The sequence below is a fragment of the Gekko japonicus genome, unplaced genomic scaffold (assembly GCF_001447785.1).
Source record: "Gekko japonicus isolate JY-2015 unplaced genomic scaffold, Gekko_japonicus_V1.1 scaffold344, whole genome shotgun sequence".
In the NCBI taxonomy this organism is placed as follows: Eukaryota; Metazoa; Chordata; class Lepidosauria; order Squamata; family Gekkonidae; genus Gekko; species Gekko japonicus.
In genome coordinates, this window is record NW_015174284.1 from 827,721 (window position 1) to 854,026 (window position 26,306).

Below are 26,306 nucleotides of genomic sequence, written 5' to 3' on the forward strand. Positions count from 1 at the left end.
ATCTCCATAAGTTGTTTGCAACTTGATGGTGCTTTCCAGCACTGTTAAAGCAAAACTTCCATTCTTGTTTTATATGCAAATGTCAGGACCCACAGCTCACAACGAAGTGCACGCATTCAGGAATGGTTATACATTTATTGCAAAGCTATAGATGCAGTAACATAGACACTGTTGAGAATGGCGGCAACCCATTGAGCATAATAGGATATAGGGTATTCATATGCACCCCCCCCCCATGGCATGGGCCAATTTGGAATCCTCCTGCACGGGGGACCAGCAAGAAAACCGTTAGATGGCGACAGCTGGGAAGCAATAGTCTCTCACGGTGAATAGGAGACTTCCAGACAATACAACTTCCAACATAACAACCTCCTGCACATCTGTAGAGATAAGCATTGTGGCACAAGCAAAACAGCAGAGACAGGAATGCAATAGTAATTAGCAAGACACAGAATGAACTCCCCAACCCCCATGGCAGCATAGCTGACAGCAACTGGGGCAGAAACAGGAATGACAGACCCCCTTGTGCCAAATTTGGTCCTACAGGGATGCAGTACTGGACCCCAAACTGGAAAGGCGCAAGGGGGCAAGGGGCGAAGATGGGAAAAGGGGATGCCAGCTACCTTTCAATCTCTTTTTCTCCTTTGGCTTTCCAAATGGCAGAGGCAGAATGGAGCGATTGTACCGGCTGCCTCCGTGAAACACATCAGCCACCGGAGATTCTTGGCGACCTTTCAGTTGGACAAGGTTTCCAAGCAGGAGCAGGATTTTTACCGCTGCGTTACCCAATCCAGCAGGGGTGCTGGCGTCTCCAACTTTGCTGAATTGATTGTGAAAGGTATGAGGCGATGCTTGAGGCTGATTGGATGACTATCATTCCGGGAGAGGGAGAGGTAGGGCTGAAGGAATTGAGTGCCAAGCTGTTTTTCTCTAAACAGCAAGGTGGTTTTGCAAGAGCCCAGCTACATGTGGGTAATAGTTTTGATCATGGAAGTCAAACATTGCACACAGTGGACAAACCAAGTCCTGTGATGCATTACAGAACTAAAGCATGGAGAAAGGTGATTTGAATCTGGGAACCGACAGGTATGAGGGTTTAGTGTCTCTCTGGTCCCAAAGTGCCAGAACACTTGCTAATTATCAGGGAGGAGTGGTTTTTGTGAGTCAATGAACATAAACAGAGAAGGGGAGAAAAATAGCACGGGTAACGCTTGTCACCTAGTACTTTTTTCAGGTATTTTGACAGATGTCACCAGAGCCTTAATTATTTCTGATGAAACACTGCAGCAGCTTTACGTAGTGTCTGCACTGCAGTATGGCTGAAAGGCTTGGGCCTGGGAAGGATCCTGATTTGCCTCTCTGGTGTTGATAAGGAATTAGTATGTGAGAGAATGGGATGTGGAGTGGTGTGGTGTGGTATAGCCTGATCTCTTCAGATCTTGGAAGCTAAGCAGGATCGGTACTTGAATGGGCGGCTCTGAAGGGAGACTGTGCAGAGGAAGGCAATGGCAAACCGCCTCTGCTTAATCATTTGCTTTGGAACCTGTGTTGGGATAGCCCTAAGTCAGCTGTGACACAGATATATGTGTGAGGATAGCTGTAATTTTCAGGAGAATCCAATATTATGACTGGATTTCTTGTGCAGGAGAATCCTAATCTTCAGGAAGCAAATCTTCTGATGGCCACTTGACTTTGTTTGGTGTCTACTCTCATGATTGTAGAATCATCAAAAGCTAAATTTCTGCCGCACAAGGTTTCCAATTTGGTAACGGACATCCGAGGAGGGGAAGCAAGGGTTTAGCCCTATTGTCTCCATACCATTTTGCCCATTGATATTGGTCTCCCTGCACTCCCGTTAGCTTCAGAAGGAAGCAAAGGTGGACATCTATCTTTTAGTTCTCTTTGAGGCAGACAAAAGTGCAGTCCTATACAGAGTTTTATCCTTCTAAGCCTATTGACTTCAACTAACTTAGAATGGTGTAACTCTGCTTAGGATTGCATTGTGATTGGGATACAGGGAAGCCAGTTTTGGTAGATGGAATCATTAAATCCTTTCTCCTCCCCTTGTGCAGCTGGGGTCGTACACTCCTGAAATGTAGCTTTTAAACACACCTGTAAGATGGTATCTGTTCTGGTATCTGCTATGTTTTGACCCTAAGAGTCTAGAACAGGGGTCCCCAACCTTTTACAGCCTGAGGGCCCTTTTGTTATTATGATCCAGGGTGGTGGGCACAACCAGAAAATGGCGACAGCAGGAAGTAGAGCCAACCACAAAATGTCAGAGAACAACTCTCATAATAACTTGACAACATTTCAGGCAGATACCTTTAAAATATAAAAATATTTTCTTGCATTCACACAGCTGACTTTCAGTAATGCAGTAATGCATAGCCAATCAGAAGCCTCACATACTTTCTAAAAAACACTTAGTAGGCACCTGTGGGCACCAGGAAAGGTGTCAGTGGGTGCCATGGTGCCCATGGGTGCTATGTTGGGGACCCCTGGTCCAGAAAGAAAGCAAGTTGTGGCCCACTAACCATATGTCCCTCCTTCTTAACAGAGCCTCCCACCCCCATCGCACCCCCGCAGCTGCTAAGAGCCGGTTCTACCTACCTGATCATCCAGCTCAACACCAACTCCATAATCGGGGATGGTCCCATTGTAAGGAAAGAAATCGAGTACCGCATGACCTCGGGCCCGTGGTCAGAAGTGCACGCTGTGAACATGCAGACCTACAAGCTGTGGCACCTGGATCCTGACACCGAGTATGAGATCAGCGTCCTGCTCACCCGACCAGGGGATGGGGGGACGGGCAGACCTGGGCCTCCGCTCATCAGCAGGACCAAGTGTGCAGGTAGGAGGAGCTCTCATTGCCAGCATCACTCTTTAGAAAAAACTATCTTCCTTCTGATGGGAAAAACCAGTGATCTGGGACAAGTCTGAAATAGAACAAGGTTGATTTGCCAAGCAGTATACGTTCCTTTCCCCGAGGATTAAGGTGGTAACTGGAAGGAAGGAAGTATGGTACATCCTGAGCTTGTCAGATCTTGGAAGCTAAGCAAGGTACCGACTTGGATGGGGGACCACCAAGGAAGGCTCTGCAGAGGAAGGCAATGGCAGATTGCTTCTCACTTGCCTTGAAAGCCCCCTGCTGGGGTCACCATAAGTCCATGTCATAGCCTGATCTCATCAGATATCAGAAGTTGGATGGGAGGCCACTAAGGAAGGCTCTGCAGAGGAAAGCAATGGCAAACCACCCCCGCTTCTCACTTGATGTGACAGCCCTTGGTTAGGGTAGCCATAAGTCCATGGTATTTTTAAAAAAATTATTTATTTATTTTATTGGATTTGTATCCCACCCTCCCCACATAGCAGGCTCAGGGCAGGTTGCAGGCATACAGATCTCTCTCTATAATAATTCTGTTTTGGAGTGGCAACATTCCTTGCACTCCCTCAGCCATTGGCCCATAAGCCGCCACTCAAGAGTACTCGCGTGCCATTGGCCGGGTGCTGGGTCTGCTCCTCTTCCCTCCCCACTTCCCCTTCAGCCACTGTGCCCTGTCAGAATTACTGGCAAATGGCTTTCTCTCTTGACGAAGATGCTTTTCCTACTTGCCTCCTGTGTGGGACTAGTTGTTCCCTCAGTGGCTGTTGGTAGGTGTCACAAAATGGCAGTTACCTGTGTTTGTAAGATGGCTGTGGTTCTTTGTTCAAAATGTTCCCCCATAAGGTTTAATTGAGCTGTAGTTCCAGAGAGGGGCCTGCAGGGGTATCACTCACTGGGTTGAATGGGGCTTCCTCATCTGCTGGCCTATAGTTCCCAGCTGCCCCAAGGCCAAAAAGTGCGGGAAAACAGGGACTGTCCCAAGGCAGTCTTTGTCCCTGGGAGGCAGCAGAAATTCAGCCACCCCACAGTCGGCTGGACTGGGGAATGAATGGAAGTTTCCCTGCTGTCTTGGGCAAGAGAGAGAGGCTGAAGTACAGCCAGAGGCCGGTCCAAGGAATAATCCTATCCTGAGCCCAAAACCTCCAGAGGTAGAGGAGGATTACATTTAACCCCTGTTGATTTATGTTCTGTTGGTTCATAGTGTGTGCTTACTTACCTACAGTGTGTGTGTGCTCCATAACTATGTCAATTGTTAAATAAATTCTTTTATTCGGGCTAATAATCTGTGTTGTGCTCTGACCACATATTCTCCCCTGCTCGGCACAATACCAAAGAAAGAAGGTAGCCCAGGAAAGCAAGGAAAGGCCAGATCCTTGGGTTGCCAACTTTCCAGGGATCCCCCAAAGATTGGGGATTCCATCTCCAAATAGGGAGATTCGGCCAGAAGGGTCTCACTGTCCCTCTAAAAAGGCAGTGACAATTCCATGAGCGGTGGCAGCAAATTTAAGGAGTGAGATACGCCTACAGGACGAGGGTGGGAGGCAAACAGTTGAGTTGTAAACTGGAGCCCGTTTTGCCATGGTAGGCAACCAAGCTTGGTTTCTGGAGTTCAATTGTGATACCTGGTGATCTTCAGGCTCCACCTGGAGGTTGGCTGCCCTAGACGTAGCAGTCAGTGCTTCAGAGCAGGGTGTGCTAGATCCAGGTTCTTGCTGTAGAAGCTGAGTGGGTGATTTTGGACCAGTCACAAACTTTCAGCCTAATCTACCTCACAGGGTTGTTGTGCAAGTCAAAAGGGGGAGAGGAGAATGATGTCAGCTGCTTTGGTCCCCATTGCAGAGAAAGACTACGTTTCCTCCTGGTAGACCATTGTTGCCAATCTCCAGGTGAGGGTTGGAGATCACTGAAAATTACAACTGCTCTTCAGGTAGAAGAGATCAGTTCCTCGGAGAACATGGTGGACTCTGTGTCATTATACCCTGCTGAGGTCGCCACAGCACATTGACGCTGAGTGTCCAAGGCCTTGGCACTCTCCTAGAGCCTCTTTCTAGAGCTCATTGCATTTATTTCCACAATGGGCTTTATTCCTAGTCTGCAATAATGCAGATTTACAATTAAAACATATTCATCAATACAGCATTAATTAAACCATTAAAATCAGTAAAATGCTAAAAACATACAGTGTGCCTCAATAGATGATATTAATTCCAGCAATGTTATAGTTCCCGTCAACTTCTAGGATCTGCGGTCACTGATGGGGGGGGGGGGCAGATCGAAATGGATGCCCACTGCCTCAACTAAAAGCCCGACAGAAGAGCTCCATCTTGCAGGCCCTGTGGAACTGTAACAGGTCCCACAGGGCCCTGATCTAATAAAGTAGCTCATTCCACCAGGTGGGGGCCAAGTCCAAAAAGCCCTGGCCCTAGTTGAGGCAAGGCAGACATCCCGAGGACCAGGGATTACCAGGAGATGCTGGTTCATAGAACGCAATGTTCTACGGGGCTCATAAGGGGAGAGGTGGTCTTGAAGATATGCAGGTCCCTGGCCAGTATAGCCTGATCTCATCAAATCTCAGGAGATAAGCATGGTTGGTACTTCGATGGGAGATCACCAAAGGAGACTCTGCAGAGGAAAACAATGGCAACCCACTTCTGCTTTTCTCTTGCCTTGAAAGCCCCTTGTTGAGGTCAACATCAGTTGGTCGTGACATGATGGCACAGCACATGCCTTGGTAGAGCAGTAATGCAGCTGTGCAAAAATCCCAGTGTTTTGACTTCTGTCTGACTTTTTTTGCATTGCTGCTTTCTGCATTTCTTTTTTAAGGGCTGAAGTCATGTAAACATTAACGTTGGAAGCTGCCAATGAGCAGTGCCGCTTAAAAGGAAAAGCAGAACGGCAGCTTTACTTAAGTTGCCTGTGGCGGAGACCTCTGGGAAGCAAAGAGCTCGAAGCGAAGAGCAGTATGCACATTGATCTAGCTCAGTAGCGACTAGCATGAACAGCTGCCTTTGTCAGTTGTAAGCCTGTTCCTGTAGTACAATTCGATAACTGCTTCACTGATTTGCTCCACGTAGGGGTCATTAGAAAGCCCCAAGCCTCTAGGCAATACTTAAAGCCATTTAACTTGAGAAATAAGAAGCTTAAGGAGACAGAGCTCTGAGTCTTCATCCAGACTGCGCTAACAGACAGCCAAAGCGGCTGGGACCACTCTCCTGGAATGGTCCACTGAGAAGTCAGATCAAAGGTCAAAGAGAAGAGGGAACCTACAGAGCTGCATTTCTCCAAACCAGAGCATCTAACTCAGGGGTCCCCAAAATGGTGCCCATGTTTTGAGAAGGTGGGTGGGCCTAGACTGGGGCTCTGGCCGAGCAGAATTCCTGATTGGCCACTGAAAATCAAATCGGCTATGCGGATTAAAATAATAATTTTTGGGCAGCAGCTGCCCCCAAAGTTTTTCTTAATTCTCTCTCACTCCTGTTCTCCAGTGTATATTTTAAATCACCCCTCTTCTCCCTTGCGATTGGGTTTCCTCTGTCTGTTTGGCTCTGCCTCCTTTGGCAGCTATTTTGTGGTTGGCTCCACCTCTTGTGGCAGCCATTTTGAGGTTGTGCCCACCTCCCTGTGTCAGAATTCCAAAACTGTCCATGGGCTCTAGAAGATTGGGGACCCCTGATCTAGCCCACTCCTTTATCCTGTGAATTAAATTAGCCCTCCAAGCTTTCAGGCAGAGATCATTCCCAGCCCCTGCTCCCTGAGATTCTTCTCACTGAAGATGCTTTGGACTCGACCTGAGACCTTCTGCTGGCAAAGCAACTATTCTACCACCAAGCCACACAGGGCAGTGGTGATGAAGTCAGGCTGAACAACTCCGTAAACGCTGCCTAATGTATTGACCAGCCTTCTGCTGATGGGTTGTACCAATGACTTTTTGGCTAATTAACTGTGGACAAATGAGTGATGTGGAACAGAATCCCTTAAGTTACACTTAGGGGCAATTGAGGTGGAACACTTACGTAGGAGTTCTGTGTGTGGAGTTTGCAGCCAATTCCACCCCACCCCCCTTTTTAAATAGACATGGAATGATGATTTGGACTGGGAATGTAGTGCAAGGTGGAGTTAAGCTTTCCTCGTTTGCTATCTTTTTTGAACCTGAAGCATCCCAGTAGGGCTGGAGTTTGCTGCAGCTGTATGGGAAATCTGGAATCCTGGAGGTCAGTGGGGTTGTTTTGGGTCAGGGAAGCATTGGGGTGTGGGGGACCTAAACTCCCTTTCCTGCTGTACTCTGGTCCAAATCCGAATCAGGACCTTGTGCATATCCTATTTAAACAAACAAAACCCACCGGAAACTCCGTACATGGAAAGTCCTATGTGTGGGTCTCTGTTGGTGTCTTCTGGTGCTGGCATTAACTCTTGCACCCCCTGTACTCCAGCTCCCATCTGAATCAGGCTCCCAGGCGTCATCTCTTTAAAACAGAAACTACCCAGAGATAAATATACAAAACTCACAGTGTTGTGTCTGGTCTCAGCATAAACTCCTTCACCCCTTTGTACCATGGTGTGTACCTCCTGCCCCCCCCCCAAAAAGGAAAACTGTGGACTCACATGGGACTTGCAGCATCTCATTTGGTCCCCGTGTCCCCTTTGAGTAAGAGGCTAGGATATTCTCCACTTTGCTTACCTGAACAAGGCCCATTCTAGGGACAACAGGTAATAGCATATATTAGGACTGCCAACATCCAGGTGGGGCCTGGAGATCTCCCAGAATTATAACTGATCTCCAGACCTCAGAGATCAGGTCCCCTGGAGAAACTGGTTGCTTTGGAGGGTGGACCCTATGGCATCATGCCCTGCTGAGGTCCCTCCTGTTAAGTTGCTCGCTTAACAAAGAAGTCGGAGAGTGATTCAGCAAGAACACAGCTTTATTCTTCAACTCGAACACAACTCCAACACGGATCAACATCTGATAGCCAGAACAGCTTTTACATTGCAGCTATCCTGCTTTTAAACTCTCCCGGCTAATGTAGCCACGCCTACTGTACATTTGCCAACCAATAAGGTTGCATACATAAGGACCAATCATGGACGTTCCCGCTCAGGGAGCTTGCTGAAAAGTGATTGGTTAGGTGCTTCCTGGGCTAGTAATGTGATTGGATGTATTTGGATCCTAGCCCAGGACGAAGCTTAACATAGCATTTCAATTAGATGTTTTCATCACACATTTTGCATTCAATGGCAGCTTATTGAATACATTACACCTTCCCTCCCCAAACTCTGCCTTCCCAAACTTCACCCCCCAAATCTCCAGGAATTTCCCAAGCTGGTCTTGGCAACCCCAACGTATATTCCAGGGGTGGCCTGCTGGCTTGGCAACCCCAACGTATATTCCAGGGGTGGCCTGCTGGCTTAATGTTCTGAGGATTCACTGTTCAGAGATTCAGACATTTGCAAGAGATGGGTCTCAGCAAAACAGCTCTGCCCAGAAGTCAATGGCTGGAACGATTTGAGTGGTTTCACCTGTCCTGGAGACTCGGGAGAGCTAGTGGAGTGCCCTTATCGCTGCCTCGTTTGAGCTGGTATTATGAATGTTCTTAAGTCCTTGAGCTGTCTCTGAGGCGGATGTGTGTTTACTGTCATCCAGGCTCACAATTAGACAAGTGCTAATGACCAGCTTGAGACAGAACAGTGGGAATGGGAAACAATCCATTTCCAGAGAAATACCTGGGTTTTTTTGCAGACAGAAGCCAGCCTTTGTGATCCAGATTTACGGTTTTGTTCACCAACAGGGGCCACATTAAACTGATAAATGATCATTGCTTCAGCAACTGAGTACAGGAACAGTCAAAGCATCTTGGCAGCAGGTGGATTAATAAAAGGCTGGGGACAATGTGGTTTAGCAGCCACCTCTTCCCATGATGTATAATTCACTGCTGAGAGCACTCAAGTTTAAATTTGAGAAGGGGATGTGGAAGATGGGAGAGGGTGCTTCAGGTTAAAAGAACAGAGGAGGGATCTTGAGAAAAAAACGTACCTGTTTTTCACAGCCCAGCCCTTTTTCTGGAGGAGCTCAAGGGAGTAAAGCAAGTTCCTCATGTGGAGAACACCGTACAGGGACAATCTCAAATTTCTCATCTCCTGCTGTCTTGTCCTCAAAATCCCTGCTTCACCTTTAACTTCCCGCTGATGCAAATCAAATCTGTGTTCTTTGATTTTTGCACTGTTTGCTGTCCCTTCACTGTGAATTTTCCCCCCTTAAAAAGTCAAATGTTTTCCTTGTTATTTAGGCATTGGTGAATCAGCATTTTATATATGCTGTCTAGCATTTGGATGGGAGACCACCAAGGAATACCAGGGTTGTGACAGGGAGGCAGGCAATGGCAAACCATCTCTGAATGTCTCTTACCTTCCAAACCCTATGGGGCCACCATAAGTCAGCTGCGACTAGATGGCACTTTCCACAACCAAAGTGTTTGTAAAGCCTGTACATCGTGCATTCACTGAACGGTGGTCTGCTTGGCATCTACCAAAGCCGAATGGCATTCCTTCTCTGTACGGATTCCTACCTTGTAGACTGAGCACCTAGAGGAAGGGAGGGCGGCAGCTTCTTGTCTTTAGGAACCACTGTAACACCACCTCCCCCCCAAATATTTGCTGGGGTATATGTTGCAGGTATTTTCTTGGGGAGGCAGTTTAATGGGGTTCTATTATATTTTGTATATTTTTAATCTTGGAAATGCAAGATGCCTTGAGTCAAAAGGGAAAGGCAGGGTATTAATATTTAATATATGAAATATAAATGTACAAAACTGACCACAGCAAGTAAATCTGGGTTCAGATCTCATCTCAGCCACAAGCACTTGGTAGTGTTGGGCCACTTTCTGTCCTTGATCACACACGAAGCTGCCTTATACTTTCAGGCCATTGATAAGTACTGTCTACTTGGGCTGGCAGCAGCTTTTCTTGGGTCTTTCCCATCACCCGTTACCTGAATCTTGTAATGGAGATGCTGTGGAGACTGAACATGGGATCTTCCGCATGCCAAGCAGATGCTTTATCACGGAGCCACAGCCCTTTCCTCGTTGCATTATACTAAGTCAGACCCATGGTCTATGAAGGTCAGTACTGTCTATTCTGAGTAGCGGCGGCTCCGCAGGATCTCAGGCAGAGCCCTTTCACATCACCTACTGCCTGATCCTTTTGACGGGAGATGCCAGGGACTGAATCTGGGACCTTTTGCATGCTGGGCAGAAGCCCCATAGTTTAGGACTATGAAGTTGGTCAAGTCAGGTGAAGAATCCCTGGACCCATCAGAGTCACAGTTATCTAAGCCACAGCCCCTCTACTTTACAGGGTTGTTTTAAAGGCAAAGTAGAGCAGTGGAGAATGCACATCTATTTCTTCTCTTTTCCTTTTCGAATTCAAGACTTTCCCACTGTGGGCGATTCTGCATCTAGCATTTGCTCCACATTTTCTCAGGTGGGAGGAACAAGTGCAGCTCAAAACCACATTGAAATACCCCGGGCCAACGCTGTATTGACTGCAAAGTCACCTCTGAATGGCCATAAAATGGCCACAAATCTATGCAGAAGGTACCATAAAATCCGATGATCAAAGGAAGCAAAAGTAGCACGGAGTGTGGAGGCTACCATAAAATCCGATGATCAAAGGAAGTGAAAGCAGCATGCAATGCAGAAGGGAATTTCTGTTCCAACGTGGGTTTCGTAAAACAACGGAGGGAAAAGCCAATGCAGAATCAGCCTCAGTGGCACTAACCCTACAACTCGGAGCTGTCCTGGATTTTGCAGCTGTAGGACGGAAGTGTTTCTCGGGTGATTAACAATGGAGTCTCTTGAGTCGAGCATGATAGGCATGCTCCCTTCTTTCCTCCGGCCGCACATTATGATTGCTTTTAAGTGAAAAGCGGCCTCAGTGTAGGAAGCTCTGTCAGTGGGAGCCTGGAAACCTTTTGCTGCACTCGCCAGGGAAATGGCAAAGGGCTTCAGAACGTTAACTGCCTCAAACTGTGTCAGGATAAGTGCACGACTCTGCTTCTAATTGACTTTTCCCAGCATCCACTCCCTGCAGCAGTTTACTCTGTTATATGGTTTCCTGGACCCGCCAGCCTGGTTTCCTCTTGAGGTGACGTGGGGCACAAATTAACTAGACCTCCGTGGCTGAGGGGTGAGCCGTACCCTTCCAGGTATCTCGGTTGGGATTCCCTTTGTTAGCAAGCCATCCCTTCTTCACCTCTTTGTCCTCTTGTTCCAAATGCCGAGCCGATTTGATGGTTCCTCATTAATAAAGACATATTATTTTCAGCAGAGGGATTGCAGTCAGCTAAATCACAGCACAGTAGCCAGTTTCAGGTGGACAGCCCAAGCTGGCATGTAGTGGAAGAGCAAAATTCGAGTCCAGTAGCACCTTAAAGACCACCACCAAGATTTCCAGGATATAAGCTTTTGAGGACCAAAGCTCTGTTCGTCAGATGGCAAGTACCTTTGTCAGATGCCATGGGCACTGGCTGTCTCTTTCTCTGCAAATATAGTTGGTCTCTTTGCACAATGTTCAACATTTCCCCTTCTGTCACTTTATTTATTTATTTGTTCTATTTATACCCCGCCCTCCCCGCCGAAGCAGGCTCAGGGTGGCTTTCTCTGGTCCTGCTCTTTATCTTTCAGTATCTTCTTACTGAGCTAGCAGGCAAATGACATTGAGATCTATTTTTCTCCTCCTTCCTCTGAGGATCTCAGGGAGACATAGATTTCTCCCCCCACCACCCCATTTTGTCTTCACAACAACCCTGTGGGATAGGTTAGTGTGAGAGGGAATGGCTGGCCAAAGGCGAGTGAGCTTCATGGTTGAGCGGGGACTTGAATCTGTATCTCCCCGGACCTAGTTTGACAGTCTAACCACTACATGATACTGGAGGATTCAGGAAGGAGGGGAAAGTGATTCAGCCCCTGCTTCTGGTTGTGCATTCCAAGTAGCTCAGTATAAAACTGCCGTTCCTTCTCAATCTGTCCTCCAATTCTCGTCCTGTCATCACTGAAGCCCTCCCCCCCCCATGTTCTCTTCCCCTTTGGCTCCCCTTGTCGGTCGCTTTCATTTTAGTGGGCAGCTCCTTGTCACAGACTCACTGACCCCCTGCATAGTTCATGGGCTGCCTCCTGCCTGTCACTCTTTCTTCTGATGGAAGCCTGTGACCACCTCTGGCGGCAAAAGGAGAGGGTGCTACTGGGGCTTTTCCCTCTGTGCCTTCTCCACATTGCCCTGCACACTGAAGGGGAGAAAACTGATGGACAGGCAGAGTCGTCAGAGGTACCGATAGGGAATTGCTCCTTGGAGGGGACTCTCCTAGTGGCTGAGAGCGAAGAGTGGCAGCTCCCAGCTTTCAAGAGGATGCTGGACAGGGGGACCAGAATGGCACCTGGGGTGGTGATTGGAATTGGGTCTGCTTGCCCTCCTCCTGTTTGTTTGCTCTTGATGGAGAGTGTGCACACATGGAAGCGAGAGAGGCCCTTTTAGCACTTCCCGCCTGAATTGCCATGCCCTTTTGTTCAGCATGGGGCATTCTTTGACATGACAAGTTGCCCCACAGGCAGTGGTCCTGGGTGAAGGGTGAGGGCACTACTGTGACAGCCTCTGGTGTCCCCAAGGTTACCCTGATTGGCTCTTTGGAGGTTGAGGACTCTGCATTTTGAAATGTACATGTGTGTGTCTCCATGCACACTCACATTCTTTTGTGGAGCTTGAAGAAGTGATGAGAGGAGCCGAAAGGTGCTTTTTCTTCTTCCTTGCAAGCCTCAGAAGGGGGGGGGGGATCAATACCTAACTGAAGCACTCCCACCTTGAGCCTGCCTTTTTCTGCATCATGGTGCAGCTGTGAACACATGAAGCTGTCTTATATTGAATCAGACCATTGACCCATCAGTAATGTCTACTCTGACGGGCAGCAACTCTTCAGGGTCTCAAACTGAGGTCTTTTACATTACCTACTCCCTGACCCTTTTGACTGGAGATGGAAGGAATTGAACCTGGGACCTTCTGCATGCTAAGCAGATGCTGTACCCTTGAACCGTGGCAGGAGTCAGCTGTTACTGAAGGGTGATGTGGGGCATGGTCAAGCCACCATCCCCAGTTTTCTGTGGCGGTGCCTTCATCACAGGATGGCATGGCATGCACCTCTTAGGGGAGCCTCCTCATGTACAGAGCCAGCGGTCTTCTCTTTCTTGCCTCTCCTTTTGTGAAAGTAGCTCTTAATTATAGCTCCAAAAAGAGGACACAATTCAATTCATGCTCAAGCATTTATTGATTTATCAGATTTATATCCCACTCTGTGCCCATTCTTGTTGAGCGGCTTACAGGAGAGTCCCTCCCTGCAGTGCAAATACGTCTATTCCCTAAGGGCTCATTCTCTTGCACATCGATTCTCTCTGAATTGGGACCCAGGGCCAGTCTCAGTTTTTGAGGGTCCCTGAGGAGAGAGTGATCACCCCCCCTTCCTCTCCCCACCACCTGGATCCCCAGTCACACCTCCCTTTCTTCCCCCACCAAGGTTCCCCACATCTCCTTGTGCATCTTCCCCTGCCTGCTCTTCTATCTCCCATGCTCACAGCCACCTGCATACCCTTTCCTCAATGGCAGTGGGTGGAGTGTGTGGCTGGGAATGCCACTTCTTTGACTGTAAGGAGCACTGCTTGCAACACGTGCAGACTTCTGCCTGGTGGTCCTGGGCAGCCCATGACCCCATTAGGCCACTTCTTCCATGTATCACGGTTCAGTGTTGTGCAAGATGGGAGTCCTGCTGTCCCCCTTCTCTACAGACCCACTGCAGGTTGGGTAGCAGGGAGAAGTGTGCATTTTAAAAGGAAGTTGCCATTTGTGATTGCCAATGAACGCAACAGGAGAATGTGTACAGAGGTAGCTGGTGTTGAACACAGGAAGATATCTTATACTAACCCTTGTTCTGCCACAAGTCAGAGTAGACACAGATGACCCAATGGCCCTGTACAGAAAACCTATTTCCGTATTGACTGAATGTGCAGGGAGGGGGCCTGGGCATGAACTGGCCCTGTCTCCAGGTGTACAGTCCGTCCCCGTGACCAGCAGCATTTGGAAAACAGCATTGCTGATCACGGGGTGGTAGTGCAAACGTAGACACTTCCTCCACATGTTTGCACCACGCAGCTGGCATGACAATCACGTGGCCGCAGGGAATTGGACCATCCTGCTCATGTTTGCACTCCCATCCCCACATGGTCAATGTGCAGATGGGTTGTCTGAACAGGGCTAACTGGGTCAAGTCATGTCTACTCTGACTTGCGGTGGCTCTCCAGGGTCTCAGTCAGAGGCCTTTCACATCACCTCCTACCTGATCCTTTTTGTAAACTGGCGATGCCTGGGACTGAACCTGGGAGCTTCTGGATACAAAGCAGATACTCTACCCAAGCCATGGCCCATCCCCTTAACAAGAACACACAAAGCTGCCTTCTCATGAGTCAGACCATTGGTCCATCAGGGTCAATAGTGTCAACTCGGACTTGCAGCAGTTCTCCAGGGTATTGGTCAGAGATCTTTCATGTCACCTTCTACCCAGTCTTTCTTTTTTTCTTTTTAAACTGGCAGTGCTTGGACCTGAACCTGGGACCTTCTGCATACAAAGCAGATACTTGACCAATGAACTGCCCCCCACCGAGGGGGTCATACCTATCCAAATTACCTCCTAGCTGCTTGTGCTAGGGCTGTGCCACGAGAGAGGTGTCTTGTGTTTCCCCAGCCTTTTTTCTCATGTCTGCGTAGCCTGCTTCTTACTTCTTCTTTTTTTTACATGGGGGCAGGAAGAGTCTCAGTTCTGGGTTCTCTTCCGGGCTTTGATTGACAGTGATAGAACTGCTGCGGTACCTGGGCACATCACAGCTGTATTAGCAACTAGAAGCAGAGTCAGCTTTGTACTGGCACTAATTGTATGGATATATTCAGCAATATTAATGCTTTCAGACATCCTTGTTAGTTGATCTCTGACTGAAGCACTCGTGAGTCTGCTTACGTTGGCCCAGGGGTGCCAGTCTGTCTGTTTGCCACTGATCATTTAAATAACGCTGAAAATTAAAGGGAGATTGAAGCTTCAAGCCCGACGCTTTCCCCGTTCTGTCTTGCTCTGCTCCCGGGAGACCTCTGAGTGGTTCGATTTGAAGGGCTGCAGATGAAGGATGGGAACAGCCTTACGCTGTCAGATGGAGGACGCCAATTTCTTTTTAGCCCTGGGAAGGCTTGTGAATTGACCTCTTCTTCTCCATTTGCTCGGGAGACCATCTCTTCCATGGTTGTAAGGTGACTGCTTAAGCTGGGAGCACCATCACATCACGTATTGTGGCTTGAGACAGTGCACCCCCCAAAAAAATTGATATGTGTAGTTCAGGGGTACTCCATCTTGTCAATCCTTAGGAATTTTGAAGAGGGCAGAGTGGATGCTGCCACCAAATGGCTGTCATGGGGTCCTGGGGCCAACTGGAAAATAATGGGAGGTTACAGAGAAAGCATCTTCCTACCACGACAGGAGCTGTTTCCAAATGGGGTCTTGCTGCAGGTACAAAGGGGATGATGCCTCCTGAGCTCTTCCAAAGCATGGTGGAGGAAAACCAGAACGGGCTATTAAGTTTGGGAGAAAAGACACATTGTTGGAGAAGCCAGTGGACACCACAAAACTTGTTGGTGTGCAAAACTTGTTGGTGTGCTCTGTGACATGCATGGATACCAGGTTGGGGGACGGCTGCCGTAGGAGGTTGAGGAGATATTCAGCCCCGTTATACACCATCGGTTGGGCCTAGAATCATGATCCAAAGATATCCGTTTAGTTCCATCTCTCAAGCTAAGCAGCCAAGTCGGATCCCCATAGGGAGTCTGACAGCTCCAGGAACCCCACTCTTAGCGCGTGGACCCAAATGTTACATTCAGCACCACCACTAGTGCTAGTAGCTCAGTAGAAAGCTCACATTCTTGGTTCTCAATTATGGGACTGGCTCCAGGATGGGAGAGTCTGAAACATCTTCATGGGCACAGCTACGGATGTCTCCCTCTTAGAAGCTTGTCCTTCTTCCCCACAGCTCCCCCCACCCCAATGAAAGCTCTTCTCCTAGTATCTGGGGGTGTGTGGGGCATTGAGTGGTAGTGAAATAAGGGGATCCCATATAGAAAATCAGCAAGCAACTGACACAATGCAGGCATCAATACTCTGAATTTTTGTTTAGGCTGACTGGGACTACAGAGGCGCTTCAAAGACAAAAGACATCAGTACTGATGGGGTGAAAAGCCTCAGGTCATCTGTACTCCTTCTACACTACCATGTTTCATCTTGGATCCTGCTTCTCTCAGTTTTTGGTGCAGCGTCTCTAGTTGATTCCAACATGGAAGGAGCATTGATTCTGTTTGTGTTGTTTTCCTTGGGCTGTGGCTAACCACCCCTGCGACGAGCTTGACTTTAGTTGACTATCAGGAGTTCCTTAATCAAAGATGCGGTAATAAAAACCCCATTCTTGATGTTCCTCTCACCAATAGATTTCATGTTCAGCCATGAATCTGTCTAGTATAGTCAACATGGTGCCCGTGGGTGCTGCAACACCAGTGTGTTGCCTGCTGCTCACTGGCTTCTTCCCTCAAAGCAAGCAGTCAGTCCTGGTTTTCCTCCACTTCAGTGGTATAGGAGGTACTTCTGAAAAAGAAAGCCGGCACGGGGTTGTGGTTAAGAGCAGTACACTCTAATCTGGAGACCTGGGTTCGATTCCCCACTCGTCCTCCACATGAAGCCTGCTGGGTGACCTTGGGCCAGTCACAATTCTCTCAGAACTCTTCCACCTATTTCACAAGGTGCCTGTTTAAGGAAGGGGAAGGGAAGGTGATTGTAAGCTGCTCTGAGACTCCTTAAAGTAGAGAAAAACAAGGTATAACCCCCCCCCCCACTCTTCATCTTCTGAAAAGCCCAGGAAGTATCCCCCGTATCTGGGGGACCATCAATTTGGTAACAACTGCCTTCCTCATAGGAGGAAGCTTTGCTTGGAACTGCCTTACTTCCTGTTTTGTGTTTAGAGCCAGCCCCCATGGCAGCTAGTCTGTTGAAGCACCCGCTACCTGTGCCCATGCATTGAACACGATTGAGGACCCCTTTTTATCACCCCTTTTCTTCAAGAGGCTAAGGACAATGTACATTGTTCTCCCATTGTCCGTTTTAGATGTGTGATATCACTTAATAAACTAGGCTGTTTGAGAATGACTGGCCCAAGCACACCCAATGAACTTTGTTGCAAAGGAGAAGTTAGATCCTGTGGTCTACCAGATCCTAGTCCAGTGCTTTGACCACTGCATCATGCTACCTGCCGATCCTACTAGGTCACTTCTGTTGGACCCTGCTCAAAAGATGTTATACAAAATCCCATCCTAAGCTTCCTTCTTTAAGTCCAGCAGTTAAAGCTCGTTCTCCCTTTACCTCTGGAGGGTTCCGGATTACTCCTGTGCTGACGCAAATGGTGGCTGCCATCTATGTCACTGTTTCGTTAGTGCTTGTTAGGCCATGAGTAATTCCCGTTTAGTGCGCTTCTGCATTTTCAAGTGTTTACAGCACAGAGAATTCAAAATTTGTACATGAATCACAGCAGTTGAAAGCGCTCTTGGTGCTGAGCCCTCCCCCAAATGGATAGTATTAATGATTCTCATTAATATTTGCATTAATGATTCTCATTAATAACAATGTCGAGAGTTGACTCATCCCCCTTCCTGTCTCTTCCCAGGGGCTTTGGTGCACCTGGTCTTGTTGCACTGCATAAAGCACATATCATGCTTTGCTTATTTCCCTGATCACAGGTAACAGACCCCAGAGGCCTTATCCCTCACTCCTTGACAGTAATTCTGTACATATCCAAAGCTGCTGCAAGTCTTGCCAAATGAGTCAAAGGCTGCATCCATACACTGTGGATATGGTACTATTATATGCATAGCAGAGGCCTCCAGCTTTGCTGAACTGTGTGGCACTTTTGGAATTTTGAGAAGAGGAGGGTAGTGTCACAACAAAATGACTGTCATAGGGGAGTGGGACTGGGGTTGCCAACCTCCAGGTGGGTCCTGAAGATCTCCCAGAATGACAGTGGATCTCAAGACTACACGGATCAGTCCTCCTGTAGAAAATGGCTTTCCTGGAGGGTAGACTCTATGGCGTTATACCTCACTGAGGTCCTTTCTATCCCCAAACCCTGCCTTCCTCAGGTTCTACCCCCAAATGTCCAGACATTTCTCAACCCAGAGTTGGTAACCCTAAGTGGGACCAATCTCAAAATGGCTGTCAGGGGTTTGATCCAATCACAAAACATTGGGAAGATCCACATAATGTTAGCAGATTGTAAGCCAACTGCCCTCCCATCATGGAGACAGCTGTTTCCAAATGGGTACTCCTAGCAGTTCGAAAGCAAGAAATTGCAAGTAGATAAATAGGTACCACTTCGGTGGGAAGGTAACAGCGTTCCGTGCGCCTTGGCGTTTAGTCATGCCGGCCACATGACCACGGAAACGTCTTCGGACAGCGCTGGCTCTTCGGCTTTGAAACGGAGATGAGCACCGCAACTCTAGAGTCGGATTCGACTGGCTTTCGAGCAAGGGAACCTTTACCTTTACCTTACTCCTTGCATACACATAGGTGAGGCCTCCTGGGCTCTCCTGAAGGGACGCCTTCTCCTGTGAAGTGGAAGACAGCCAGTGCTTTCATTTGGCAATACTTTGGGGAAGAAGGAAGTGGGATCCTGGGAACACCTCGGCAGGAGACTTGGGTCGCACAGGCAAAACTGCACTATAGCAATAATTTAGATTTTTTCCCCCTGAGTGAACAAGACAATCCAGGAGGCGAATGACTGCTAAGTGGCAATATCCAAATGCAGCCCCAAGTCTTTTGTCACTTATTGAGAGCATCCATGAATATGATCAATAAGGGTACATTGAGAGCCAGTTTGGTGTAGTGGTTAATGCGCGGACTCTAATCTGAGAGAACCGGATTTGATTCCCCACTTCTCCACTTGCAGCTGCTGGATGACCTTGGGCAAGCCATTGTTCTATCAGAGCTGTCCTCGAAAGAGCAGTTCTCGAAAGAGCTCTCTCAGTCCCGCCTACCTCACAGGGTGTCTGTTGTGGGGAGGGGAACATTGGGGACATCGCACATTGATATTGCTGTTTGGGGGTGAGGTTTCCCAGCTGGCGGCAGGCAAAGAACCCCCGCCGGAACCTGGGTCTGGCAACCCTACACACACACCATGGATCTTGGCTTCCACATGTCCAGCCCCTAGGCTGCTTCTTGCCTTCATCTTAGCCTAAGAAATGTAATTGTCACATTCCGAGGGAAGTCATCAGATTAGTGTTGCCAAGTCTTACCTGCTGTTGGAGTGGGGGACTCCCGGCTTCTTCCTGGAGTGCACACGAAGCACGCACGCGCTGCGACCACGTCACCTGGAAGTGACGCAGCCACGCCGGGCATGCTGGGGTTTTCCCTCGGATGACCGTGGCCCCACCCCCAGCGTGCCCGGCGTGGTCACGTCACTTCCGGGTGCCGTGCACGTCGGGTGCTTTGGGGGTGGAGTTCCCCCCGGGGCCTGATCTGCCGACGGCGGGGAACGGGCCTCTGGGGCGGGGGTTTCCCCGCCCTCCAGGGGGACTTGGAAAGCCTACATCAGAGTGATGTCCATTCTGGTATCAAGAGGAAAGGAGTGTTGGACCTTCTTTGGAGTCTGATTTATTCTGAAGACAGGTGGCTTGCTCCCATAGGGCATGGACCTCCCCCACTGGCTCCTTGTGTGGCTTCACAGCCTGGTAAATTCTAATGGATTTGTGCGCACTGGCCAAATATTTGGGCCCTGCCTTGGATGAGAAATTAAAGCATGACCATATCTGTCTGTATTTCCGTGGACTGGAAAATTGGGCTAGAATTTAAGTGGGAGAGGGCAGCAGAATCATTTAGTGTACTCTCCTGACATCATTGGAAACTGAATCTCTCTCTGTCCACAGTCACCCTCCCCCACCACTTTATAACTTGGACAGTGCCTTCAGGGAGGAAAAATTGGCTGAGGGGAATTGAAATTTATAACTCTGCTGAGCTCCACAGTTACAGAGTTAAACTGTGATCGTGGTGTCCTCAGTCAGGGCAATAAAAAGCTATTACCCTATTCCTATCTAAGCCAAGCGATCAGGTGTCCAGGTTCAGGCAGACACCTGGAGCAAGAGGCAGCAAGCATAGTCTAAACACAGTCCACGGTCAAAGCACAGATATTCAAAAGTCCATGCATCAAACCAGAAGGGCAAATCCAAAGAGCACAAGCCAGGTCATAGTCCAGAAGGTGTCACAAACACTCTGAGGCACAATACAACCCCACAAAATCATATTGTGTGCAGTTCTGGAGGCCTCACTTCAAAAAGGATGTGGACAGAATGGAGCAGGTGCAGAGGACAGCAACAAGGATGATCAGGAGCCTGGAGACCAAACCCTGTGAGGAAAGGCTGAGGGACTTGGGAATGTTCAGTCTGGAGAAGAGGAGGTTGAGGGGGGACATGATTGCTCTCTTTAAGTGTTTGAAGGGCTGTCACTTAGAGGAGGGCAGGGAGCTTTTCCTGTTGGCAGCAGAGGATAATAGGACTTGGTTTAAATTAAGGACGGGAAGGTACCGGCTGGATATTCGGAAAACATTTTTTTACAGTAAGAGTTGTGCAACAGTGGAATCAGCTGCCTAGGGAGGTGGTGAGCTCCCCCTCACTGGCAGTCTTTAAGCAGCAGCTGGACAAACACTTGTCAGATGCCCTAGGTTGATCCTGAATTGAGCAGGGGGTTGGACTAGATGGCCTGTATGGCCCCTTCCAACTCTGTCATTGTATGAAAAGGGTTGTAGACAAGCTGTTTCCACGCCGGCTCACCCTTTTCTGGCAGTGTTTATGAGGAGTCATTCAGGGCCAGGTGCCACTTACCAACCTGCTGAGTCATCTGGGGACAAGTGTGAGTCATCAATGACAGAGCAGCCTACAGGGTGGTCAGCCCTGATCCTGCAGTGACTCCAGCTCACAGGCAGAGGCCGACTAGTGCTGGGATGCCAGCTGTGCAGTACAGCGCTGCTTCTGCACCTCCCTCTGGGACTACCTTCTCTGGCGTTCCAAGGGCTCTAGTGACCCGGGGGGGGGGGGGGATGAAGCTAGCTGCTGCAGGGCCTCTGCTTCAGCTTCAGCTCCCAGGCTGCAGGACTGAGGGCGTGGAACACTGATTTCAGCCTGAGGCTCCCCCTCTGAACCTGACAGAGTCTTCACCTTGCCTGCTGGGTCTTCCTGCAGCATCCAAGACTAGGACCAGCTGCCTCCATCCCTTCCTCATCCAAGGAGGCGTTGGCAGGCAGACCCATGATGACTTATATGGAATCAGACCACTGGTCTATCAAGGTCAGTATTGTTCACCCAGACTGGCAGTGGCTCTATAGGGTCTGATACCTTTTAACTGGAGATGCCGGGGATTGAGCCTGGGACCTCCTGCATGCCAAGCAGATATTGTACCACCAAGCCACACTCCCTTCCCAACCTTTGACCAGTTACTCTCTCTCTCAGCCTAACCTACCTCCAGTGTTCCCTCTAAGCTGAGTTAGTGTGAGCTAGCTCACAGTTTTTTAGCTTCGGGCTCAACCATTTTTGTCTTAGCTCAGGAAGGGTGGCTCCAGTGCAAACTAATTTATGCAGTAAGCAAATCACCTGCTCACAACTTTAATGCCAGTAGCTCATAAAGTAGAATTTTTGCTCACAAGACTCCACAGCTTAGAGGGAACATTGCCTACCTCACAGGGTTGTTGTCAACGCTTTCTCTAAACTGTGGGATCTTGTGAGCAAAAATTCTACTTTGTGAGCTACTGGTATTAAAGTTGTGAGTGAGCGATTTGGTTACTGCATAAATTAGTTTGCTCTGGAGCCATCCTTCCTGAGCTAAGACAAAAATGTGTGAGCCAGAGGCTAAAAAACTGTAAGCTAGCTCACAGTAACTCAGCTTAGAGGGAACATTGGTTGTTATGAGGATAAAATGGAGGAGTGCAGAACAAGGCACAGTGTCCCGAGCTCCCTGGAGAAAGAGAAGGATAAATAGTACCAAACAAATCAGTAACTCAGGGCGATATTGTGCACAGATATCTAATGTTGAGATCAGAAGTGGCATGTGAGTGAAAGAAAGCTGAAACCCCCTCCCTGTCTCCACAACTAAACAGCAGGTCCCCACAGTCTGTTGGTATGCAATATTTTTTCTCTTATATGGGAATGTTATTAAATACTGTATTTGTGGTGTTTTTATGTGATCTTCCTTTACAAGCAGATAGCAGGAGGCTTATACAAATTTAAAATCATGGCAGATTTTAAAAAAAAATTAAAACAGGCAAATACAGAGCACAAACATTGTACAACCATATAATCTGTTGACACCTGCCAAGTAGAACAAACTATTGTTTAAAAGCCCTCTTAAGCCATTCAACCTTGTGTAATTGCTTGAATTTTAACAAAGTGGACACCTTCCCGGCTTTGTCAGGAAAGGTGTTCTGTGAGTTGGGACTTTCCAATGTGCCAAGAAGAAGGCACAGTATATGAACTGGGAGGAGAGAAAGGTGACTAGAGTAAAGGACCAAGGCAGGCAAGATGGTAAAGGGGTAAATTTAGCTTCCCTCACACTTCTGTTTGTTTCATTTTAAAATTAGTTTCCCACCTAGGATTGCCAGCCTCCAGGTGGAGTTTGGAGATCTCCTGGAATTATAATTAATCTACAGACCACAGAGATCAGTTCCCTTGTAGAAAATGGCTACTCTAGAGGGTGGACTCTGTGACATTATACCCGGCTGAGGTCTCTCCCCACCCCTCTCCTCTCCAAACCCTGATCTCCCTAGGCTTCAACCCAAATCTCCCAGAAATTCCCAACCCAGAGTTGGAAACGCTACTCCCAGCCTGCATTTTATGATTGATCCTTTAATAATGTCAGCAAACAAAATGGCCACTGCTTCCTCAGAAACTTCAGCCTTCACAAATTTTAGTTTCTGTTTCTTTCTGCTCCTAGGTTTCCATTTGCCCCAAACTTCTTTAGGAATTACCCCGCTGCCCCCATGGCATCTTAGAACAAAACTGGGCTCTTAAACATGTTTACTAGGGTAGGTGTAAGCACCATTGAACTCAGTGGGATTTATTTCAGAGTTTATGTGCTTAGGATGGCACTTCAAGAAACATTTGAGAAAGTACAATGAATCCAAGGGAAAGGCCTTTAAAACAGCTCTCGAAAGACCTTGAGAAGTTCTTTCTAGTGCTGCCCTGGTGTTCTGAGAATATTCACACAATGATTTCTACAAAACAGCTTTTGGAGGAAAAAAGAGATAAAATCCAGTGTGGTATTGTGCCCCCCCCCTTTAAAGCCGTGATAGAAATTGTAATCTTATTGAAATGTATCCCTACTTACATGTTGCCACAGCTGTGTAAATTCGGGCTCTATGTGGACAACTAAAATACCTTTAAAATAACAGCCACAGAAAAACAACTCTCATAAAATTGATAGATTTTATTATTATAGGAGAGGAAGAGACAGAGCGATTAGATTGATTGGTCTGGGTATGGTCGCCAAAGACCTGTGGGACAGCAAATGCTGAAGTTTGTGCTGCCTAGTTTTTTCCACTTAGAGCTGTCGTTTTTTTTCAATGATGTTTATGAAAAATCCCAGATATTTAACGGGAAGCAAATATTCGGCAGACACAAGGGAGCTGTCATTGCCTGCAGTATGGAGTGAGTTTCATGGCATTCCAGTTTCTCGTTCCATCTCGGATGCTGCAATCTAGTAATCTAGCAATCAAAATTGCTAGTGATTATGAGAATGACCACCAACATTTCCCAAGTTGTGGCTCCATGCACAGAGCGGCAGTCTTCTGATTATGTTGGTGTTGAAACTGGAGCCAGTTAAAAGCTTCTCTCCCAAGCAGCTCTCTTCAACCATGGGCGGGAACTCTTTTCTGTAGACAGCAGTTTTGTCATTGTGACCATTGTGAGTCAGTGAGAGTGCTCATGGATGGGCAATATGGCTGTTCTTTGGACAGGCCTGCTTGGCAAATAGTATGCTACACTCACCTTGCAGGTTTGAAGGAGACTATGAAACTGAATATGCCCTGGGAAGAGCATTATGATCTGGGAATAAGAACCTCCTAGTGGTCCCGGGCCCGAGAGAGATCCAGCTGTCCTTGACCAGGGCCAGGGCCTTTTCAGCCCTGGCCCCTACCTGGTGGAACTCTCTGCCTGATGACATCTGCACCCCACAGAATCTGCTACCATTCTGTAGGGCTTGCAAGGCAGAGATGTTCCACCAGGCATTCAGTTGAGGATAGCGATGGCCTGGCACTTTCACCTCCTGCTCCCCCTCCCACTGCTCTGCATTTTACTTAACCAGGGAAGTGAGCAGGTATTGGACATTTATCTCCATCTTGGATTGTACTGTTTTACTGTGGTTGTTGAATTTAATGCTGTTTTAAGTCTAGTGTTATTGTATTTTTATTGATATAAGCCACCTGGAGCCCTGCTCGCAGGGAAGGGTGGCCAAATAAGTCTAATTTAATAAATAATAAATAATTTAATTAGCCTTTTACTGAATCAGACTTTTGGTCCGTCAGTGTTAGGATTGTCTACTCTGACTGTCAGTGGCTATCCAGGGTCTTAGGTCTTTCACATCACCTACTAGACGAATTGGTTTTCATACCCTGCTTTTCTTTACCCTAAGTAGTCTCAAAGTGGCTTACAATTGCCTTCCCTTCCTCTCCCCACAACAGGCGCCTTGTGAGCAATGTTCCCTCTAAGCTGTGGAGTCTTGTGAGCAAAAATTCTACTTTGTGAGCTACTAGCATTAAAGTTGTGAGCAAGCAATTCGGCTGTTGCATAAATTAGTTTGCTCTGGATCCCTCCTTTCTGAGCGGAGACAAAAATGTGTGAGCCGGAAGCTCAAAAACTGTGAGCTGGCTCACACTAACTCATCTTAGAGGGAACACTGCTTGTGAGGTAGGTGAGGTTGAGAGAATTCTGAGAGAACTGTGACTGGCCCAAGGTCACCCAGCAGGCTTCATGCGGAGGAGTGGGGAATCAAACCTAGTTCTCCATATTAGAGTCCGCTGTTCTTAACCACTACACCATACTGGCTCTCCTGATCCTTTTAACTGCGGAAGTCAGGGACTGAACCTGGGACCTTCTGCAAACTTCAGTGAACAGAGTGGTAGGGTACAAGCTGGTATCTCCCCAGCCTACATATTAATAAACAAACAATGAATAATAATGAAGTGCTATCAAGTTGCAAATGACTTATGGTGACCCCTGATGGGGTTTTCAAGGCAAGAGACAAACGGAAGTGGTTTGCTATCAATGCTCCTTCTCAGCTGTGGATTGTTGTGAGCAAAAATTCTACTTTGTGAGCTACTGGCATTAAAGTTGTGAGTGAGTGATTTGGCTACTATATAAATTAGTTTGCTCTGGAGCCATCCTTCCTGAGCTAAGACAAAAATGTGTGAGCCAGAGGCTAAAAAACTGTGAGCTAGCTCACATTAATTCAGCCTAGAGGGAACACTGTTTGCCATGGCATGTCTCTGCATAGTAACCCTCAACTTCCTTGGTGGTCACCCATCCAAATATGAACTATGACCAACCCTGATTAGCTTCCAAATTCTGAAAGGCTCAGGCTAATCCAGGCTATTCAGGCTGCAGCAAGAAGCAAATAATGGAGCTTCGGTGGCTCAAGTGGTTAAGACGCTGAACTGCAGGCTGTGGAAGGTCAGTAGTTCAGCGGTTCAAGACCCGGGTGCCGCAAGACAGGGTGAGCTCCTGTCTCTAGTTCCAGCTCCTGCCAACCTAGCAGTTCGAAAGCAAGAAATTGCAAGTAGATAAATAGGGACCACTTCGGTGGGAAGGTAACAGCGTTCCGTGCGCCTTGGTGTTTAGTCATGCCGGCCACATGACCACGGAAACGTCTTCGGACAGCGCTGGCTCTTCGGCTTTGAAACGGAGATGAGCACCGCAACCCTAGAGTCGGATTCGACTGGCTTTCGAGCAAGGGAACCTTTACCTTTTAAGAAGCAAATAAGAACCAAGACACCATTAAGATCACAAAGACTCTGAAGAGTCTTCAGGATTGTCTACTCCAAAAGAAACTGGCCCCGTCAAGACTACTTGGGGAAGGATTTGCATCATGCAGTAGAAGTATGTCAAAGTAACCTTGCATCAGTATTCAAGAATAGCATGCAGTGTCAAAAAACATGAATGGAAATTATGTTTTGGAAGTCTGGGGAAAAAACTTTGCAATTCAGTATAAGGTGACAGCTGTTAAAGTCCCCTGTGGACTGTCCACAGAACAGAATGTTAGGTAGATGTCTGAAGT

General features: G+C 47.9%; 1 protein-coding gene across 1 annotated transcript in view; it reads left to right on the forward strand.

Moving 5' to 3' along the window:
- Positions 1–26,306, forward strand: part of PTPRU (protein tyrosine phosphatase, receptor type U) — a 563,689-nt gene that overhangs the window by 276,502 nt on the left and 260,881 nt on the right. Inside the window, exons 6-7 of the mRNA XM_015423947.1 lie at positions 664–838; positions 2,561–2,854. Coding sequence (XP_015279433.1) covers positions 664–838; positions 2,561–2,854 — 469 coding nt within the window. The remainder of the gene's footprint in view (positions 1–663; positions 839–2,560; positions 2,855–26,306) is intronic.